Genomic DNA, 16,767 nt, shown 5'->3' with positions numbered 1-16,767 from the left:
GTGTTAAGTTAAGAGAGACGACTAGATCAAGGATAGTCATGTGTATTAAGAAGTACTATAATCCGTGCAGCATTGAACGACCAAAGAAATGTGGAACTAATTTTATGTACGAAGGCAATTTTAGGCTAAAATATTTTATTAGGAATTCCCGCTTATTATTCATGGGGCAAGCCATTAATGTAAGATTATACATAGGGTAGAAAAAATATGGATTTTTCTAACAAATGTACATATCCTGTATTCCATATGAAATAGTGGGGGGGGTAGGGGGGGGGGGCCGAGGTAGGATTATTTTTATTTTTATTTGAGGTTGAGTTTGTGTCTGAGGAAGCAAAGAGTAGTTTAATTAAAATTCTGGTTTTGGGGGCCAGGGATGAAGTTTCTTTCTCTTTGATGCTCTAAGGGATGGGGTATCCCGGCTTTGGTTTACAAGAACAATGCTTTGTGTTAAGCTATTAGAGCAGGGGGTGTTTGTTATTTTGTTTTCGATTCAGCCTAGGAGAGGTATAGAGATGAAGAAGGTAAAGTATAGTGTTGCTGTTACTTGGCTAATGATGATGTATGGAGGTTCTACTGGTTTTGTGGCGGCTCATGTGATAGTGATGAATGTTGATACTAGTGTTCAGAACATTAGTTGTGATAGTGGGCGGAAAGTTATTGGGCGGAAGTAGGCTGTATGTGTGAATGGGGTAATAAATAGGATTATGATTGATATTACTAGGGCCAATGCGCCACCTAGTTTATTTGGAATGGATCGCAGGATTCCGTAGGCGAATAGGAAGTATCATTCTGGTTTAATGTGTTGAGGTGTAACTAGTGGATTGGCTTTTGAAAAGTTGTCTGGGTCGTTGAAGATGTCAGGGAAGAATGAGACGATGATGAGTATAGATAGGATTATCAGGGTTAGGAAGAGTAGGTCTTTGTATGAGTGGTATGGGTGGAATGGGATTTTGTCGATGTCTGGGTTTGTTCCAAGTGGGTTGCTGGACCCTTCTTCGTGGAGTAGGATGATATGTAGTGATGATATAGAGATGATTGCGAATGGTAGGATGAAATGTAGTGCAAAAAATCGTGTGAGGGTGGGGTCATTGATTGCGAATCCTCCTCATAATCAGGTTGTTAAGGTTGTGCCTAAGTATGGTACGGCAGTTAATAGGTTGGTAATTACGGTTGCAGCTCAGAATGATATTTGTCCTCATGGGAGGACATATCCGAAGAAGGCGGTTGCTATGAGTGTGATGAGTAGTGTAATTCCGGATATTCAGGTTTCTTTATTTAGATAGGAGCCATAGTATAGTCCTCGTGCGATGTGAATGTAGATGCAAATAAAGAATATGGATGCGCCGATGGCGTGTAGGTTTTGTATTATTCAGCCGTATGGAACATCGCGGGTGATGTGAATGATAGATGAGAATGCTAGGTTGATGTTTGCTGTGTAGTGGATGGCTAGGAAGAATCCGGTTAATACTTGTATGGTTAAGCATGCTAATAGTATTGAGCCGAAGTTTCATCATGTTGAGATGTTGGTTGCTACTGGTAGGAGGCCAAATAAGGTTAGAATATAGTGGTGGGGCATGTTTTTGTAGTTGATTGACAACGGTGGTTTTTCAGGCCGCAGGTCTCGATGAGTCGGGCAAAAATTATGTTTGTTATAGATTATGTTTTTTGTTTGGTTGTTACGTGTATGGTGGTAGGGGCTATTGTATTGAGTACTACTCCTGTTTCTTATTATGGAGTAATTGCTTTAATAGGTCTTGTATTTTTTTGTTGTATGGTGATGGTTGGCATAGGTCGGACATTTATTGCTTTGGTAACTTTTATTGTGTACTTGGGGGGTTTGGTGGTGGTGTTTAGTTATTGTATTAGTGTTGAGAAGGATGTTGAGGATGCTTTGAAGGTTCTTACTTTTAAAGTTTTTGTACTTTTGTTTGTTTGTGTTGGAATTGTTGCTTGTTTATGTATTATGTTTACTTTTGGATCGGGGGAGTGATTGGTTATGCCAAGTCAGGATTGTTTTGTTTGTGTAGAGGTTAATGGGTTTGGGGTGCTTTATTCTTGTGGCGCTGTTGGACTAGTAGTTTGTTCGTGGGGTTTGCTTGTGACGTTGTTTTCTATTTTAATTGTTCTTAGTTGGCATCGGTGAGGGGGTTTACGGCCTTTTAGATGTAATTAAGTATTAGTGTGATGATAATTGTTATGGTAAAAGTGGTTATATAGTTTTTAATCAGGTTTTTTTGTTGAGTTGTTATATGGATTAATGGGATTGAGGTGTTTGATAGGCCTTTTGGTCCGTAGTTTTCTAAGGTCCATAGATCAATTAGTTCTGTTGAGGCTTGTTGGCTGAATTTAAGTGTTTTTATTGGGATTGTCCGGTGGAGTAGATTGAAGAATGCCAATTGATTAAAGAATAGGTTTAATGTTTTTGGTTTTTGTGGGGGTTGTTTGGTAGTTAAGAATAGTAAGTCTGTTGATAGTATGATTCCTGTTAGGGTAATAATTAGTGCTGTTAGTTTGATAGTTTTTGGTATAGTGTGCATTGTGGTTGTCTGTAGGGTTGAGAGTTTAGTGATTGTGCCTACGAAGATTGATCCGAGGGTAAGCCGTAGGATGGGTTTGGTTGGGGCTTTTGTCTCTTGATGGGGGTTTTGTTTGGTACGGGGGTATCCTGCTAGTGTGAGGTGAATAATACGTATGCTGTATGTGGCGGAGAATATGGTTGCGATTAGCGTCATGATTAAGGCTCATGAGTTAGTGTGGGAGTTTATGATGGTTTCAATGATGGTGTCTTTTGAATAGAACCCTGAAAGGAAGGGTATACCTATTAGTGTTAGACTGGCAATTGTAATGGTGGATGAGGTTATTGGTATAGTCTTATTAAGATTCCCTATTTTTCGGATGTCTTGTTCGTTTTCTAAATTGTGAATGAAGGATCCTGAGCATAAGAATAGAAGTGCTTTGAAAAAGGAGTGGGTGGCTATGTGTAGAAAGGCTAGTGTTGGTTGGTTTAGTCCAATTATTGTCATTATTAAGCCTAATTGGCTGGTTGTTGATAATGCGATGATCTTTTTGATATCATGTTGGGTTGTTGCTGCAGCGGCTGCGAATATGGTTGTTGTTGCCCCTAGGATCAGACAGATGGTTAGTGCGAGTTCATTATTCTGTATGATTGGGTGTAGGCGGATTAATAGGAAAATACCTGCTACAACTATTGTGCTTGAGTGGAGTGGAGCGGATACTGGTGTTGGACCTTCTATGGCGGCTGGAAGTCATGGGTGGAGGCCGAATTGGGCGGATTTTCCAGTGGCTGCAGCGATTAGGCCTATAAGTGGGATAATGCTGATGGTTTCGTGTTGTGTGAAGAGTTCTTGTATGTTTATGGAGGATAGTAGTAAAAGTCATGCTGTGGTTATGATAAGGCCAATGTCGCCGATTCGATTGTAGATAATAGCCTGTAGGGCTGCGGTGTTTGCGTCTGATCGGGCATATCATCATCCGATTAGCAGGAATGATATGATGCCGACTCCTTCTCAGCCGATGAATAGTTGATATATGTTGTTTGCTGTGATGATGGTTAGTATTGCGATTAGGAAGATGAAAAGGTATTTGATGAATTTGTTGATGTAGGGGTCTGTTGATATGTATCATACTGAGAATTCGATGATAGACCATGTAACGAATAAGGCGATAGGGATGAAGGTTAGCGAGGGTGTGTCTAGGATAAAGCTAATGTTAATATTCATTGTGGTTGTGTTAATGATGGGTGATGTGGATAATGTAGTTTCATTCTCGTTGTTTAGTAGAAGAGTTAGTGGGACAAGACTTATGATAAATGTGGTTATTAGACTATTTTTTGTGTAATTTAAATTGGGGTTGGTGAATAGTTTGCTAATAGTTAGTGTTAAGGATAAAAATACGGCTAGGGTCATTGTTGGGGTAATAGTATTCATGTTCTACTACTTGGAGTTGCGCCAAGTGTTCTGGTGCCTAAGACCAATGGAAGACTGTTATCCTTTAGTAGAAAGAAGGCTGGTGTGTTAGTACCAGGTGAAAGATTTAGCAGGTCTTGTTACCTTCTCGGTGTGCGAGAGGGGTAGTCTCTGTTTTCAGGGTCACAGCTTGATATTTTTTTTAAATTACACACACTCTTAGTACGAGTTCTGGTTTAATTGAGATTAAAATGAGTGGGAGGATGTGCAGGGTTATGAGTAGGTGTTCTCGAGTGTGGGTGGGTTGAGTTGGGGTGTTTATTAGTGGTTTATTTGCTTGGGTGGATAGATATATGTGAAGGGAGTAGGTTGCGGTGATCAGTATAGATAGGCCGAGGAGGGCTATGGTTGGGGGGCATCAGTTGAATATGGCTGAAATAATAAGGAGTTCACCGGTAAAGTTCATGCTGGGTGGAGTGGCGATGTTTATAAGGTTTGCGATTAGTCATCAGGTTGTTATTATTGGGAGAATATTGTGGAAGCCTCGGGTGAGTAATAGAATTCGGGTGTGTGTGCGTTCGTATGTGATGTTAGCTAGGCAGAATAGTATTGATGATGTGAAACCGTGGGCGATTATTAGGGCTATGGCTCCTGCTAAACCTCATGGGGTTTGTGTTATAAGTGCTGCAATGACTAAGCCTATATGGCTTACTGATGAGTAAGCGATTAGAGATTTTAGATCCGTTTGTTGAAGGCAGGTGAGGTTAGCTAGGATTGCTCCTCATAGGGAAATTACAATAAATGGTATGAATATGTCTGTTTTTGTTGTGGGAAGAATTTGTATTATTCGGATGATGCCATACCCTCCCAGTTTTAGTAGAATTGCTGCGAGTACTATTGATCCGGCAATTGGTGCTTCTACGTGGGCTTTTGGAAGTCATAAGTGGAGGCCATAAAGTGGTATTTTTGCTATGAAGGCGGCTAGGCAGGCTAATCATAGAATGAGGTTTGTTCAGTGGTTATTTGTTTTGGTTGCTAGGAATAATAGTGTTGGAGTGTTGGATGTATTATTTAGGAATAGAATAGCTATTAGTAGAGGTATTGAAGTTGTTAGGGTGTATATTATAAAGTGGGTTCCCGCTGTTAACCGTTCTGCTTGTTGCCCTCATCGTGTAATGATGATGAGGGTGGGGATTAAAGTGGCTTCAAATATGATGTATATGAGGGTTAGGTTTGAGGCGGTGAAGGTGAGTGAGATTGTGGTTTGTAGGATTATGATAGTTGCTATGAATGTTCGTTGTCGTTGAACAGGTTCTGGTGTTATTGCATGTTGGCTGGCAATAATTATTAGTGGGAGGAGTCAGAAGGATAGGGTCAGTAGTGGGGCTGAAATTTGGTCGAGGTTTAGGTATAGGTTGGATAAGGGTTTGAGGTATAGGTCTTGTTTTAGAAGGCTTAGGCTAAGGAAGGCGAGGATAAAAGTGTAGGAAATTATTGTTTGATATAGGATTTTGGGCTTTAGGATTAGGGCTGTTGGGATTAGTATGGTGGTTGCAATAATAATTTTTAGCATTATAGTAGATTTAGGTTTTTTAGGAAGTCGCTTCCGTGTGTTCGGGTGGTTGCGACTACAAGGCTGAGTCCTAAGGAGGCTCCGCAGACTGAGATTGTTAGTAGGATGATGGGTATTGGGGTGTGGGATACGGCTAGTGAGGTTGCGGTGTAAGTTACTAGTATAGTAAATAGGGTCAATATTATTGCTTCAATACATATAAGGGCTAGTATTAGGTGTTTGTGTTGTGTTGATAGACCTAATATAATAATGAAGAATGTTGTTGTTAGTGTGATTTTGATGGGTTCCATTGCAGGGACTTATTTGTGTAAGGTCTTTTGAGTCGAAATCAAATGTCTGGTGTAGACTACCCCTGAATTCTGTTCATTCCAGTCCACCTTGATGTCATTCGTATATAAGTCCTAGTGCTAGTAGGGTTAATAGGATTATAGTAAGAGTGACTGAGGTCAGGGGTGGGTTAGTGTTTATGCTTCAAGGGATTGGGAGGAGGAGGACAATTTCTAGGTCGAATAGAATAAATAGGATGGCTACTAGGAAGAACTGGATTGAAATTGGGGATCGTGCGTCACCTAGTGGATCAAATCCGCATTCGTATGGTGAGAGTTTGTTGATATCTGGTTTGGTAACTATAAGTGTGTTGATGGTATAGATAATAATAACTACGGTTATTGATAGGGTTAATAGTATAATTAAGCTTATTATTTCTTTCCCTGGTGGGATCTAAGTGCTTGGAAGGCAATTGTACTGTATTATACTAAAGAAATATGATCCTCATCAGTAGACTGAGACAAATAGGAATAATCAAACTACGTCGACGAAGTGTCAGTATCAAATTGCTGCTTCGTATCCGAAGTGGTGTGAAGTTGTAAAGTGGAAGTTGACAAGGCGTGCCAGACATACGATTAGGAATGTGGTTCCGATTATTACGTGAAATCCATGAAAACCTGTGGCTACGAAGAATAGGGAGCCGTAGACGCTGTCTGAGATTGTAAATGGGGTCTCTATATATTCTGAGAGTTGAAGGGCCGTGAAGTAAATGCCTAGTGCGATGGTGATTATGAGAGCGTATGTTGCTTCTTTTTTATTGCCTTGTATTAATGCGTGGTGTGATCATGTAACTGTGGCGCCGGATGATAATAGGACTGCTGTGTTGAGTAGTGGAACTTCTAGTGGGTTAAGTGGGACAATTCCGGTTGGAGGTCATTCGGCTCCTAGTTCTGGTGTAGGGACTAGGCTAACATGATATAGGGTTCAGAAAAAACCTAGGAAAAAGAAGACTTCGGATACAATGAACAGTATTATTCCATAACGTATGTTTTTTTGTACCCCTTTTGTGTGGTGGCCTTGGAAGGTGCCTTCTCGTACAACATCGCGTCACCATTGGATGAGTGTTAAGGTGAGGGTGAGGAGGCCTAGTTTTAGGATGGTAGTTGTGTTTGTGTGAAATCATAGAGCTAGTCCTGAGGCTGTAAGTAGGGAGCCCAAGGCCCCTGTCAGGGGTCAAGGGCTGGGGTCAACTATGTGATATTGGTGGAGTTGGTGGGTCATTATGGTTATGTGTTTTCTTGTAGGTATAGGGTGACTAGGAGTACGAAAACATAGGCCTGAATGCAGGCTACGGCTATTTCTAGGAGTGTGAGTAGGAATAATAGAATTATTATTAGGATTGATAGTGTGTTGTAGGTATTGAAGAAGTTTAGGGCGGCTGAGCTGATTATTGTTATAAGTAAGTGACCGGCTGTGATGTTGGCTGTCAGTCGTACGCCTAGTGCGATTGGTCGTATGAATAGGCTAATTGTTTCAATTAGGATTATAAATGGGATTAGAGGGGTTGGTGAGCCTTCTGGTAGTATATGGGCTAGTGTTGAAGAGGTTTTGGTTGTCAAACCTGTAATTACGGTTGCTAGTCATATTGGAATAGCCAGGGCTATGTTTATTGATAGTTGGGAGGTGGAGGTGAATGTGTATGGTAGTAGGCCTAGTAGGTTTGATAGCAGAATAAAAATGAGTAGGCTAATTAGGAAGCGAGATCATTTTTGTCCTGTTGGGGATAGTTGATGTATTATGTTTAGTAGGATGGTTTTAAAGAATCAGTTTATGATAGTAGATAATCGGTTGCCTAAGAGTGTAGTGCTGGGTCGAATAAAAAGAATAGGTAAAATTATAGAAATTAGGCTGGTTGGGATGAATAGGATTTCTGGGCTTGCGAATTGTTCGAATATGTTTATGTTCATGGTAAGATTCAGATTAATTCTGTTTTGAGGTCGTCTAGGGAGACGGCTTCTTCAAAGTCTTTATTGAGGAGAGCGGTTTGGATTTTTCATACTAATGATAATAGAATAGTTCAGGTTCAGATGTAGTTTGTGAAGATATATACAATATCCAGCTGCGGCATTCATCAAGGAAATTTTGTTTCTTCTTTAGCTTAAAAGGCTAATGCTATAAAAGCTTCTTAATGTATTGTTCTGTGGTTAGCCATTGTTCAAAGTAGTTTAGTGGTACGGCTTCTACTACGATAGGCATGAAGCTGTGGTTTGCGCCACAAATTTCTGAACATTGGCCGAAGAATACGCCTGTTCGGGAAGTGGCTAATGGGAGTTGGTTGAGTCGTCCTGGTACAGCGTCTACTTTAATTCCTAAGGATGGGATGGCTCAAGAATGTAGGACATCTTCTGCAGTAACTACAATACGGGTTTGTAAGTTGGCTGGTATCACCATTCGGTGGTCTACTTCTAGTAGGCGAGGGGCGCTGTTTGGTAGGTCTTGTGTCTGAATCATGTAAGAGTCGAATGAGACATTAGTTCCATCTGTATACTCGTAGTTTCAGTATCATTGATGTCCTGTTGCTTTGATTGTTACATATGGGTCAAATACTTCTTCTATTAGGTAGAGTGATCGGACAGATGGAAGGGCGGTAAGGATCAAGATTATAATTGGGGCGGCGGTTCAGGCCGCTTCTAGTTGTTCTACTTCTTCTGTTGGATCATTGTGTGTTACGGTAGCTGTGATGGCTGTTGTGGCGAAGAGTAGGATGACTAGGGATATTAGGAAGGTGAGGAGGAGAACGTGGTCATGTAGAAATACGACTTCTTCCATTGCGGGACCTGTGGCTTCTTGTAGTGATAGTTGGGTTGCGTAAGGCACTGAGAGCCACAGGTGTCTGTTATTTAGCTATGACAAAGCTATGTAATGTATTTACTAGGTTCTCGAGAGGAAAGCATAAAGAACTATGCGGCTGACTTGAAATTAGCAGATGGCAGTTAAAGTCTGTCTCTTCTCGGGTCAGGGTCACTCCATGTATGTGATATATTCGCGGATTGGGGCGTACATATTGTTTAGTATAAATGTTGGTTCTGTGTGGGTGTGGTGTGGTGGTGGTGTTCCGTAGAATCATTCTACATGGGTTTTTTTTCCTAATGGGATTGGTAGGGTTCGTTTGTGTGTTATGGCTTCTCAAACAATGTATAGTGATATGAGAACTGCTACTAGTGAGATGGTTGAACCGATTGATGAGATTGTGTTTCATAGGGTGAAGGCGTCTGGGAAGTCCGAGTATCGACGAGGTATTCCTGAGAGTCCTAAAAAGTGTTGTGGGAAGAATGTTATGTTGACGCCTAGGAATATTACTCAGAATTGAGTTTTTGTTAGAGTTTGGTTGAGGGAGTATCCGGTGAATAGTGGAAATCAGTGTGTTACGCCTCCTATGATGGCGAATACTGCCCCCATTGATAGGACATAATGAAAGTGTGCCACTACGTAGTATGTGTCGTGTAGAACAATATCTAGGGATGAGTTTGCTAGAATAATGCCGGTTATTCCGCCCACAGTGAACAGGAAGATAAATCCGAGAGCTCAATAGATTGGCGTCTGTCATTTGATTTGTCCGCCGGTTAGTGTGGCTAGTCAGCCGAAGACTTTAATTCCAGTTGGAACTGCGATAATTATTGTGGCTGCTGTAAAGTAGGCTCGACTGTCAATGTCAAGACCAACGGTAAATATGTGGTGTGCTCATACTACAAACCCAAGGATGGCGATAGATATTATAGCTCAGATTATGCTAGTGTATCCGAAAGTGTTTTTTTTTCCGGTGTAATAGGTGATAATGCTGGAGATAATGCCGAAGCCTGGCAGAATTAGAATGTAAACTTCTGGGTGTCCGAAAAATCAGAACAGATGTTGGAATAATACTGGGTCCCCTCCTCCGCAAGGATCAAAAAAAGATGTGTTTAGATTATGGTCTGTTAGTAATATTGTAATTGCTGCTGCCAGAACTGGTAGGGCTAGGAGGAGTATGATTGCTGTAATTAGTACGGATCAAACAAATAAAGGGATGTTGAATATAGGTATTGACGCCGGTTTTATGTTGATGCATGTGGTGATAAAGTTAATTGCTCCTAGAATTGAAGAGGCGCCAGCTAAGTGTAGTGAGAAAATTGCTAGATCTACTGATGGGCCTGAGTGGACCATATTGCCTGATAGTGGGGGGTAAACTGTTCAACCGGTGCCGGCGCCTGCCTCTACGTATGAGGAAGATAGGAGGAGAAGTAGTGCTGGTGGTAAAAGTCAAAAGCTTATATTATTTATTCGCGGGAATGCTATGTCTGGTGCTCCGATTATTAATGGGATTAATCAGTTTCCGAAACCTCCGATCATAATGGGTATAACTATAAAAAAAATTATTACGAATGCGTGGGCTGTTACAAGCACATTAAAGATTTGGTCGCTGCCGAATAAAGAGCCTGGTTGTGTTAGTTCTATTCGTATTAATACGCTTAAACAGGCGCCTACAAGTCCGGATCATGCACCAAATAGTAGGTATAATGTGCCGATATCTTTGTGGTTTGTTGAGAAGAGTCAACGGGTAATGTACACAGGTAGTATGGCTGAATTTAAGCGGTAGGCTGTAAATCTACTCATAAGGGGCGCACCCTTTGCTGCCAGCCTCGAAGTAAATGTCAGGCTGCAAACCTGAAAAAGACCAGTTGGTCCGGGGCTTCTCCGTTTTTTTCTTTTGTTAAAAACGGAGAAGTAGATTGAAGTCCGTTGGTTTGGATGGCTAGTTGTTAACTAGTGTTTTGTGGGATCGAGGCCCGCCAGTCTAGAGAGCTTTAGTTTAGGTAAAATGTCTGTGTTGCAAGCAGAAGATGTGATTGTTCGCAAGTTCTCAGAAACTAAAGTGTGTCTTTTTTGGGGGCTTTGAAGGCTCCTAGTTTAGTATAACTTAAGTTTCTTTAAAGTGATGGTGTTATTGGGAGTATTAGTATCGATATAATTATTAGTGTGGATGCTATTAGGGGTTTCGTTTTTGGGTTTGTTCGTCATTTTATTGTTATTGTGTTGGTGTGTGGTGTGAGTGTTATGGATGAGATGTATGTTAGTCGTAGGTAGAAGTATAGGCTTAGTAGTGATATGATTGCCATTAGGGTTGCTTCTATTGTGAGGTTGAAGAATATTATTTTATTTAGGATAAGTCATTTTGGTATAAATCCTGTTAGTGGAGGTAAGCCTCCTAGGGATAGGATAGATAGTGTTAGGGCTGATGTTAATTGTGGTGTGGTTGTTCATATTGTACCTAAGTCTTTAATTGTAGAGGAGGATGTTGAGTGAAGTATAATAAAGATTGGGATAGTGGTGAGGATGTAAATGCTTAGTGTTAGTGTGGAGATGTTGGGGGCGATGGTGAGGGTGGATAAGACCCAGCCCGTGTGGGCGATGGAGGAGAAGGCTAATAGTTTTCGGAGTTGGGTTTGATTTAGTCCTCCTAGGCCCCCAAGAGTGATGGAGAGGATTGCTGTGGTTAGTAGAATAGTTTGGTTTGTTTTGTCTGAGATCATGATTAGGAGTGATATGGGTGCTAGTTTTTGTCAAGTTAGGATTGTTAGGCCTGTTAGTGTTGTTGTACCTTGGGTTACTTCTGGGAGTCAGAAGTGGAATGGGGCGGCTGCTATTTTTATTATTAAGGCTAGGGTTATAATGGTTGTTGAGGTTTGGTCTAATATTAGTGTGATTTCTCAGTGGGATGTGTTTAGGGCGTTTATTGTTGCTGCGAGTAGTATGGCTATAGAGGCCAAGGTCTGGGTTAGAAAGTATTTTGTTGCCGCTTCTGTGGCTCGTGGGTGGTGTGGTTTGGAAATTATTGGGGTTATTGAGAGTGTATTAATTTCTAGGCAGGCTCAGGCTATAAGTCAGTGTGTTGATGTGGTTACGAGGATTGTGCTTAGGGTGATGCTGAGGGAGATTATTAGTCAAGTTATGAGGTTTATTAGTAAAGGCCGGGGGGCATTTTTGGGGTATGGGCCCAATAGCTTGTTTAGCTGACTTTACTGTTTAGGAGGTAGTATATAAGGAAGTACCGAAAGTTTTGGGCTTTCTAGTTCAAGTTCGAGTCTTGACCTTCTAGTATTAAGGAGATGATTTGAACATCTGTATCAAGGTTTTAAGCCTCTTGCATGGCCTGGCTTTGCTACCTTAATTTGGGTTTATATAAAAACGCATGGCGAATCGTAATTAGAAGCCCTTTTTTGTATAATTCTTGTTTTGGTGAAAAAAGGTAAAATAATTAGAGTTTATATAAAAACGCATGGCGAATCGTAATTAGAAGCCCTTTTTTGTATAATTCTTGTTTTGGTGAAAAAAAGGTAAAATAATTAGAGTTTATATAAAAACGCATGGCGAATCGTAATTAGAAGCCCTTTTTTGTATAATTCTTGTTTTGGTGAAAAAAGGTAAAATAATTAGAGTTTATATAAAAACGCATGGCGAATCGTAATTAGAAGCCCTTTTTTGTATAATTCTTGTTTTGGTGAAAAAAAAGTAAAAAATGTGTAATATGCAAAAATATTGGGTCAGTTTTAATTGAAGTATTTTTTTGTATTGTCTTTTTTTGGGTCGGATTTTTGTAGATTGGGATTTATTCGGAGTCTCATTATATGAGATTTTGGGGGAAATAGGAAACATGTCTAACAAGCATTAAGAGATTGTACTCAGGAGGGAATATGGGGAGAATACATAGTGCTCAACCTGGACTAGAAGCCTAACTGTGTGTGTGCATATATGGTAGTCAGGTGAAAGGGAGAGAGAAAAAAGGGATACCAGTGGTTGACTAGCATAGGTGATCAGAACATGCGGCAAAATGTACCATATAAAGGGTGCGACCAAAGGTCTTGGAAAAAGCTAGTATGGAGGGGTGGTTCCGGACCGTCGAGATGATCTTGAGAGTGTAACCAGCGGCCTTGGAAAGAGCAAGAGAAGAGGGGTAGCACTTATGGACGTGAGAAGTCGAATGGTTAGCATGTATGAAAGGATAGAGGATTTCACGGGAAGTGTTAAGTTAAGAGAGACGACTAGATCAAGGATAGTCATGTGTATTAAGAAGTACTATAATCCGTGCAGCATTGAACGACCAAAGAAATGTGGAGCTAATTTTATGTACGAAGGCAATTTTAGGCTAAAATATTTTATTAGGAATTCCCGCTTATTATTCATGGGGCAAGCCATTAATGTAAGATTATACATAGGGTAGAAAAAATATGGATTTTTCTAACAAATGTATATATCCTGTATTCCATATGAAATAGTGGGGGGGGGTAGGGGGGGGGCCGAGGTAGGATTATTTTTATTTTTATTTGAGGTTGAGTTTGTGTCTGAGGAAGCAAGGATCGGCGGTCCTGTGTCTACTCTATCAAGGTAGTCCCTGTTCTCGGGCATACTTCCATTGTGGTGGGGTGCCGTGGAAGGCTGTTGTGGTTGAGATGTTTAATATGCATATGGCTAGGGTTAGTGGTAAATATTGTTTTCATAGTAGGTGTATTAGTTGGTCATAGCGGAATCGTGGGTAGGATGCTCGGATTCATAGGAAGAGGGTTGTTAGAAGGATGGCTTTTGTTATAAGGTTTATTGTGAATAACGATGGTGAGTTTTGAATTCCTGGGTTTAGGAATATTATGGTGGAGAGGGTGTTTATTATAAGAATATTTGTGTATTCTGCTAGGAAGAGGAGGGCAAATGGGCCAGCTGAAAATTCTACGTTGAATCCTGAGACTAGTTCGGATTCTCCTTCTGTTAGGTCGAATGGTGATCGGTTAGTTTCTGCTAGGGTGGATGTGAACCATATTATGGCCAATGGTCATGATGGAAGTAGAAGTCATATGGGTTCTTGTGTTGTTGTGAATGATTGTAGTGAGTAGCCGCCTGTGATTGTGGCTATAGATATGATGATCAGGCCTAGTGTGACTTCGTATGAGATGATTTGTGCGACGGCTCGTATGGCGCCTATTAGTGGATATTTTGAGTTTGATGATCAGCCTGATCATAAGATTGTGTATGTGAATATGCCTGATATGGCTATGATGAAAAGCAGACCTAGGTTTATGTTGGTTAGTGGGAGTGGCATCGGTATTGGGGCTCAGGTGGTTAGTGCTAGGGTGAGTGCCAAGATTGGTGATAGGGTGAATAGGATTGGGGATGAAAGTGTTGGTTTTGTTGGTTCTTTTAGGATGAGTTTAATACCGTCTGCGATTGGTTGTAGTAGGCCCATTGGGCCTACTAGGTTTGGGCCTTTTCGTAGTTGTATGTATCCTAGTAGTTTTCGTTCCAGGAGGGTTAAGAAGGCTACTGCGATTAGGATAGAGATGATGTAGAGTAGTGGGTTGATAATGTTGAGTAGGATGTTGAGTATTATTAAGGTGGGTGATGGGTTGTGTGTCCTTAATTGGCCTTTTCTTGGCTTGGGTTTGTAATGGGTTTAATATTGAGTGTATTTATATTTTTTGTCGAAGCGTGCTTTTGGTATTGGCTTTGCTTTCTCGGTCCTTTCGTACTAGAGAGAGCGTTATTATAGATAGAAACTGACCTGGATTGCTCCGGTCTGAACTCAGATCACGTAGGACTGTTAATCGTTGAACAAACGAACCTTTAATAGCGGCTGCACCATTTGGGTGTCCTGATCCAACATCGAGGTCGTAAACCTTCTTTTTGATATGGGCTCTTAAAGAAGATGGCGCTGTTATCCCTGGAGTAACTTGGTTCAATTATCAGTGTTACTGGGTCTTGTGGTGGCTTGTTGGCCTGTAATATGAGGGATGGCTCATGTTGTTTGGAAGTTCTGTTTTGTTCCAAAGTCGCCCCAACTGAAAGTAGCTATTAGTGGGTTTAATAGTTTAGTTTAAGCTTCACAGGGTCTTCTGGTCTTATATGTATATCTCAGCTTTTGTACTGGGAGATCAGTTTAATTGATTGATTACAAGAGACAGTTTGACTCTCATGTGGCCTTTCATACGGGTCTACAATTAATAGACAAGTGATTACGCTACCTTTGCACGGTTAGGGTACCGCGGCCGTTGAAGAAATTCTCACTGGGCAGGCGTTGCCTTTAATACTAGTTTGGCTAAAGGTTATGTTTTTGGTAAACAGTTGGAGTCATTGGTTGCCGAGTTCCTTTTGTAATGTTTTATCTTTCTTTGTTGCGCTCCTGTGTTGGGGTTACAGTTTATGTGGGAGTTGTGTAGGGTGTTGTGCCGTTCCTTTTTTGGTCTGTTGATTGCAAGCAGATTTTCTGTTTCTTGCATACAGTTGCGCTTAGAGAATTTTTCTTATTATTAGTTTTAGCATAAGTTTATCTATGGTTATAGATTTACCCTTAATGTGTTTGGAATATTTAATTTTTTTTGGGATTTTTGTCTGTAATTCTTTAACGATATTTTTTTAGGTGGCTGCTTTAAGGCCTACTTGTAGGTTTAAGGTTGTTTTATTCTCAAGGTCAGGTTGTATCCTGTTTCAATAGAGCTGTACCCCTATTGAATGTCTTTAGATGTACTAGGTTGTGGTGTGTTGGTCTAAAGGTGAACTTAAATTCTTTTTTGGGTAGCCAGCTATCTCCAGATTCGGTAGGCATTTCACCTCTACTTTTAAGTCTTTCCACTCTTTTGCTACAGAGAAGGATTGGCCCTAAAGGCTGCTTTAAAGTAGCTCATCTGGTTTCGGGTTGTTTGGGCTTTAGTGGTGCGTTTTGTCCTGTGGTCCTTGCTAAACCATGATGCAAAAGGTACAAGGTTTAATCTTTGCTGTTTTTTGCTTAAGTATGTGTTCCCTTGCGGTACTGGGTTGTGCTGTGGTAATGTTCGATCGCATCTACTTGGTGGGTCAAATGGTTTGTTTTATTTGTTGTGGATTTTTGGGTATTGTTTAGACTACAACTTAGGCTCAAAAAGATTATTTTATAATGTCGTTCGGTTGTAAGCCGAATGCTTTGGTTGTAAGCTACTTTTTGTTTCTAAGCGCACTTTCCAGTACGCTTACCATGTTACGACTTGCCCTGTTTTGTTGTTGTAAGTATTTTATATGTTGATTTGCTTTTTGGTGACAGGGATGACGGGCGGTGTGTACGCACTTCATTGCAATGGTTTCAGTTGAGTATTGTGTTCTCATCTTACTGCTAAATCCACCTTCAAAAGAAAGTTTCATGTCTTTATTCGTATGGTCTGTATTAGAAAATGTAGCCCATCATAGTCCACTTCATTAGTTACACCTCGACCTGTCGTGTTAGTGTATGACTATTTGGTTCACTTTGTTTCTTTTGCAAGGTGAGCTGGCGACGGCGGTATATAGACTGGGTGGCTAGAAGTGGTTGGATTAATCGTGGGTTATCGGTTATTAGACAGGCTCCTCTAGGTTGGGTGAAGTACCGTCAAGTCCTTTAAGTTTTAAGTTTTCACTCGTAGTGGTTTGGCGAGCAACTATAGTGTTGCCGTGTTATGGTTAGGCATAGTAGGGTATCTAATCCTAGTTTGTATCCTAGCTTTCACGGGTTGAAAAGGTTGTTTTCTTAAGGGGTTGGTTTTAGTTTAACTTAGGGCGTTCTACAGCCTGGTTTTGCTTTGTCCTTAAGGGGTAGTACTTTGTTCTAGCCGTGCTTTACGCCGTTTGACATTATCTTGAGTCTGTCGTGTAACCGCGGTCGCTGGCACGAGATTAACCGGCTCTATATGATCTTTACTGGGTCAAGTTTGCACTTATGGCCCAATATTAGTTACTGCTGTAGGCCCGTGGGGGTGTGGCAAGTGCTTGGCGTTGTGGGTAAGTGGTTTGTTTTAGCCTGATGCCTGCTCCTGTCTGTGGGTTGATGTGGGCTTTCTCACCGTTGTGTGGAGGCTTGCATGTATAGGTAAGATCACAGGTAATGTTAGGTTCAGGACCAAGACTTTGTGCTATTTGGGTATATAACCGTCTCAGCATTTTCAGTGCTGTGCTTTGGGTGTAAGCTACAATAGC

At 40.9% G+C, this 16,767-nt stretch overlaps 13 protein-coding genes and 24 non-coding genes across 37 annotated transcripts, besides 2 other annotated features; 9 read left to right on the top strand and 28 right to left on the bottom strand. All coding sequences in view use genetic code 2, as the record gives it.

Moving 5' to 3' along the window:
• Positions 1-331: part of a sequence feature (control region) that runs on past the window's edge.
• M489_mgt22 lies at positions 332-394 on the top strand. Its single transcript has one exon. It is a non-coding gene; the product is annotated as a tRNA-Pro (tRNA).
• M489_mgt21 lies at positions 395-462 on the bottom strand. The gene has a single exon. It is a non-coding gene; the product is annotated as a tRNA-Thr (tRNA).
• M489_mgp01 (cytochrome b) lies at positions 463-1,576 on the bottom strand. Its single transcript has one exon. A coding segment is annotated over exon 1 (1,114 nt).
• M489_mgt20 lies at positions 1,577-1,642 on the top strand. Its single transcript has one exon. It is a non-coding gene; the product is annotated as a tRNA-Glu (tRNA).
• Positions 1,643-1,651: 9 nt separating this feature from the next.
• On the top strand, positions 1,652-2,164 carry M489_mgp02 (NADH dehydrogenase subunit 6). Its single transcript has one exon. It carries the CDS (start codon positions 1,652-1,654, stop codon positions 2,162-2,164), a length of 513 nt encoding a protein of 170 aa, YP_008083610.1.
• On the bottom strand, positions 2,160-3,947 carry M489_mgp03 (NADH dehydrogenase subunit 5). The gene has a single exon. The coding sequence runs from the start codon at positions 3,945-3,947 to the stop codon at positions 2,160-2,162; it is 1,788 nt and encodes a 595-aa protein (YP_008083609.1).
• A 1-nt stretch (position 3,948) lies between these two features.
• On the bottom strand, positions 3,949-4,019 carry M489_mgt19. The gene has a single exon. It is a non-coding gene; the product is annotated as a tRNA-Leu (tRNA).
• M489_mgt18 lies at positions 4,019-4,076 on the bottom strand. Its single transcript has one exon. It is a non-coding gene; the product is annotated as a tRNA-Ser (tRNA).
• M489_mgt17 lies at positions 4,077-4,143 on the bottom strand. Its single transcript has one exon. It is a non-coding gene; the product is annotated as a tRNA-His (tRNA).
• M489_mgp04 (NADH dehydrogenase subunit 4) lies at positions 4,144-5,499 on the bottom strand. The gene has a single exon. The coding sequence runs from the start codon at positions 5,497-5,499 to the stop codon at positions 4,144-4,146; it is 1,356 nt and encodes a 451-aa protein (YP_008083608.1).
• On the bottom strand, positions 5,499-5,789 carry M489_mgp05 (NADH dehydrogenase subunit 4L). Its single transcript has one exon. It carries the CDS (start codon positions 5,787-5,789, stop codon positions 5,499-5,501), a length of 291 nt encoding a protein of 96 aa, YP_008083607.1.
• M489_mgt16 lies at positions 5,790-5,855 on the bottom strand. The gene has a single exon. It is a non-coding gene; the product is annotated as a tRNA-Arg (tRNA).
• M489_mgp06 (NADH dehydrogenase subunit 3) lies at positions 5,856-6,198 on the bottom strand. The gene has a single exon. A coding segment is annotated over exon 1 (343 nt).
• M489_mgt15 lies at positions 6,199-6,263 on the bottom strand. Its single transcript has one exon. It is a non-coding gene; the product is annotated as a tRNA-Gly (tRNA).
• Positions 6,264-7,047, bottom strand: M489_mgp07 (cytochrome c oxidase subunit III). Its single transcript has one exon. A coding segment is annotated over exon 1 (784 nt).
• Positions 7,048-7,052: 5 nt separating this feature from the next.
• Positions 7,053-7,733, bottom strand: M489_mgp08 (ATP synthase F0 subunit 6). Its single transcript has one exon. It carries the CDS (start codon positions 7,731-7,733, stop codon positions 7,053-7,055), a length of 681 nt encoding a protein of 226 aa, YP_008083604.1.
• M489_mgp09 (ATP synthase F0 subunit 8) lies at positions 7,724-7,894 on the bottom strand. Its single transcript has one exon. It carries the CDS (start codon positions 7,892-7,894, stop codon positions 7,724-7,726), a length of 171 nt encoding a protein of 56 aa, YP_008083603.1.
• Positions 7,895-7,957, bottom strand: M489_mgt14. Its single transcript has one exon. It is a non-coding gene; the product is annotated as a tRNA-Lys (tRNA).
• M489_mgp10 (cytochrome c oxidase subunit II) lies at positions 7,958-8,643 on the bottom strand. Its single transcript has one exon. A coding segment is annotated over exon 1 (686 nt).
• M489_mgt13 lies at positions 8,644-8,707 on the bottom strand. The gene has a single exon. It is a non-coding gene; the product is annotated as a tRNA-Asp (tRNA).
• Positions 8,708-8,779, top strand: M489_mgt12. Its single transcript has one exon. It is a non-coding gene; the product is annotated as a tRNA-Ser (tRNA).
• On the bottom strand, positions 8,770-10,371 carry M489_mgp11 (cytochrome c oxidase subunit I). The gene has a single exon. The coding sequence runs from the start codon at positions 10,369-10,371 to the stop codon at positions 8,770-8,772; it is 1,602 nt and encodes a 533-aa protein (YP_008083601.1).
• A 1-nt stretch (position 10,372) lies between these two features.
• M489_mgt11 lies at positions 10,373-10,438 on the top strand. Its single transcript has one exon. It is a non-coding gene; the product is annotated as a tRNA-Tyr (tRNA).
• On the top strand, positions 10,439-10,495 carry M489_mgt10. The gene has a single exon. It is a non-coding gene; the product is annotated as a tRNA-Cys (tRNA).
• A 33-nt stretch (positions 10,496-10,528) lies between these two features.
• M489_mgt09 lies at positions 10,529-10,601 on the top strand. Its single transcript has one exon. It is a non-coding gene; the product is annotated as a tRNA-Asn (tRNA).
• On the top strand, positions 10,602-10,665 carry M489_mgt08. Its single transcript has one exon. It is a non-coding gene; the product is annotated as a tRNA-Ala (tRNA).
• Positions 10,665-10,730, bottom strand: M489_mgt07. Its single transcript has one exon. It is a non-coding gene; the product is annotated as a tRNA-Trp (tRNA).
• M489_mgp12 (NADH dehydrogenase subunit 2) lies at positions 10,731-11,762 on the bottom strand. The gene has a single exon. The coding sequence runs from the start codon at positions 11,760-11,762 to the stop codon at positions 10,731-10,733; it is 1,032 nt and encodes a 343-aa protein (YP_008083600.1).
• Positions 11,763-11,824, bottom strand: M489_mgt06. Its single transcript has one exon. It is a non-coding gene; the product is annotated as a tRNA-Met (tRNA).
• Positions 11,825-11,827: 3 nt separating this feature from the next.
• Positions 11,828-11,899, top strand: M489_mgt05. Its single transcript has one exon. It is a non-coding gene; the product is annotated as a tRNA-Gln (tRNA).
• On the bottom strand, positions 11,900-11,972 carry M489_mgt04. The gene has a single exon. It is a non-coding gene; the product is annotated as a tRNA-Leu (tRNA).
• Positions 11,973-13,145: a sequence feature (control region).
• M489_mgt03 lies at positions 13,146-13,212 on the bottom strand. Its single transcript has one exon. It is a non-coding gene; the product is annotated as a tRNA-Ile (tRNA).
• Positions 13,213-14,179, bottom strand: M489_mgp13 (NADH dehydrogenase subunit 1). The gene has a single exon. A coding segment is annotated over exon 1 (967 nt).
• Positions 14,180-14,188: 9 nt separating this feature from the next.
• Positions 14,189-15,699, bottom strand: M489_mgr01. The gene has a single exon. It is a non-coding gene; the product is annotated as a l-rRNA (ribosomal RNA).
• M489_mgt02 lies at positions 15,700-15,766 on the bottom strand. The gene has a single exon. It is a non-coding gene; the product is annotated as a tRNA-Val (tRNA).
• M489_mgr02 lies at positions 15,765-16,701 on the bottom strand. The gene has a single exon. It is a non-coding gene; the product is annotated as a s-rRNA (ribosomal RNA).
• Positions 16,702-16,767, bottom strand: M489_mgt01. The gene has a single exon. It is a non-coding gene; the product is annotated as a tRNA-Phe (tRNA).

Source organism: Python bivittatus, mitochondrion, assembly GCF_059951505.1.
Source record: "Python bivittatus mitochondrion, complete genome".
NCBI classification, from domain to species: domain Eukaryota; kingdom Metazoa; phylum Chordata; class Lepidosauria; order Squamata; family Pythonidae; genus Python; species Python bivittatus.
This window is presented reverse-complemented; position numbering and strand designations above follow the sequence as displayed.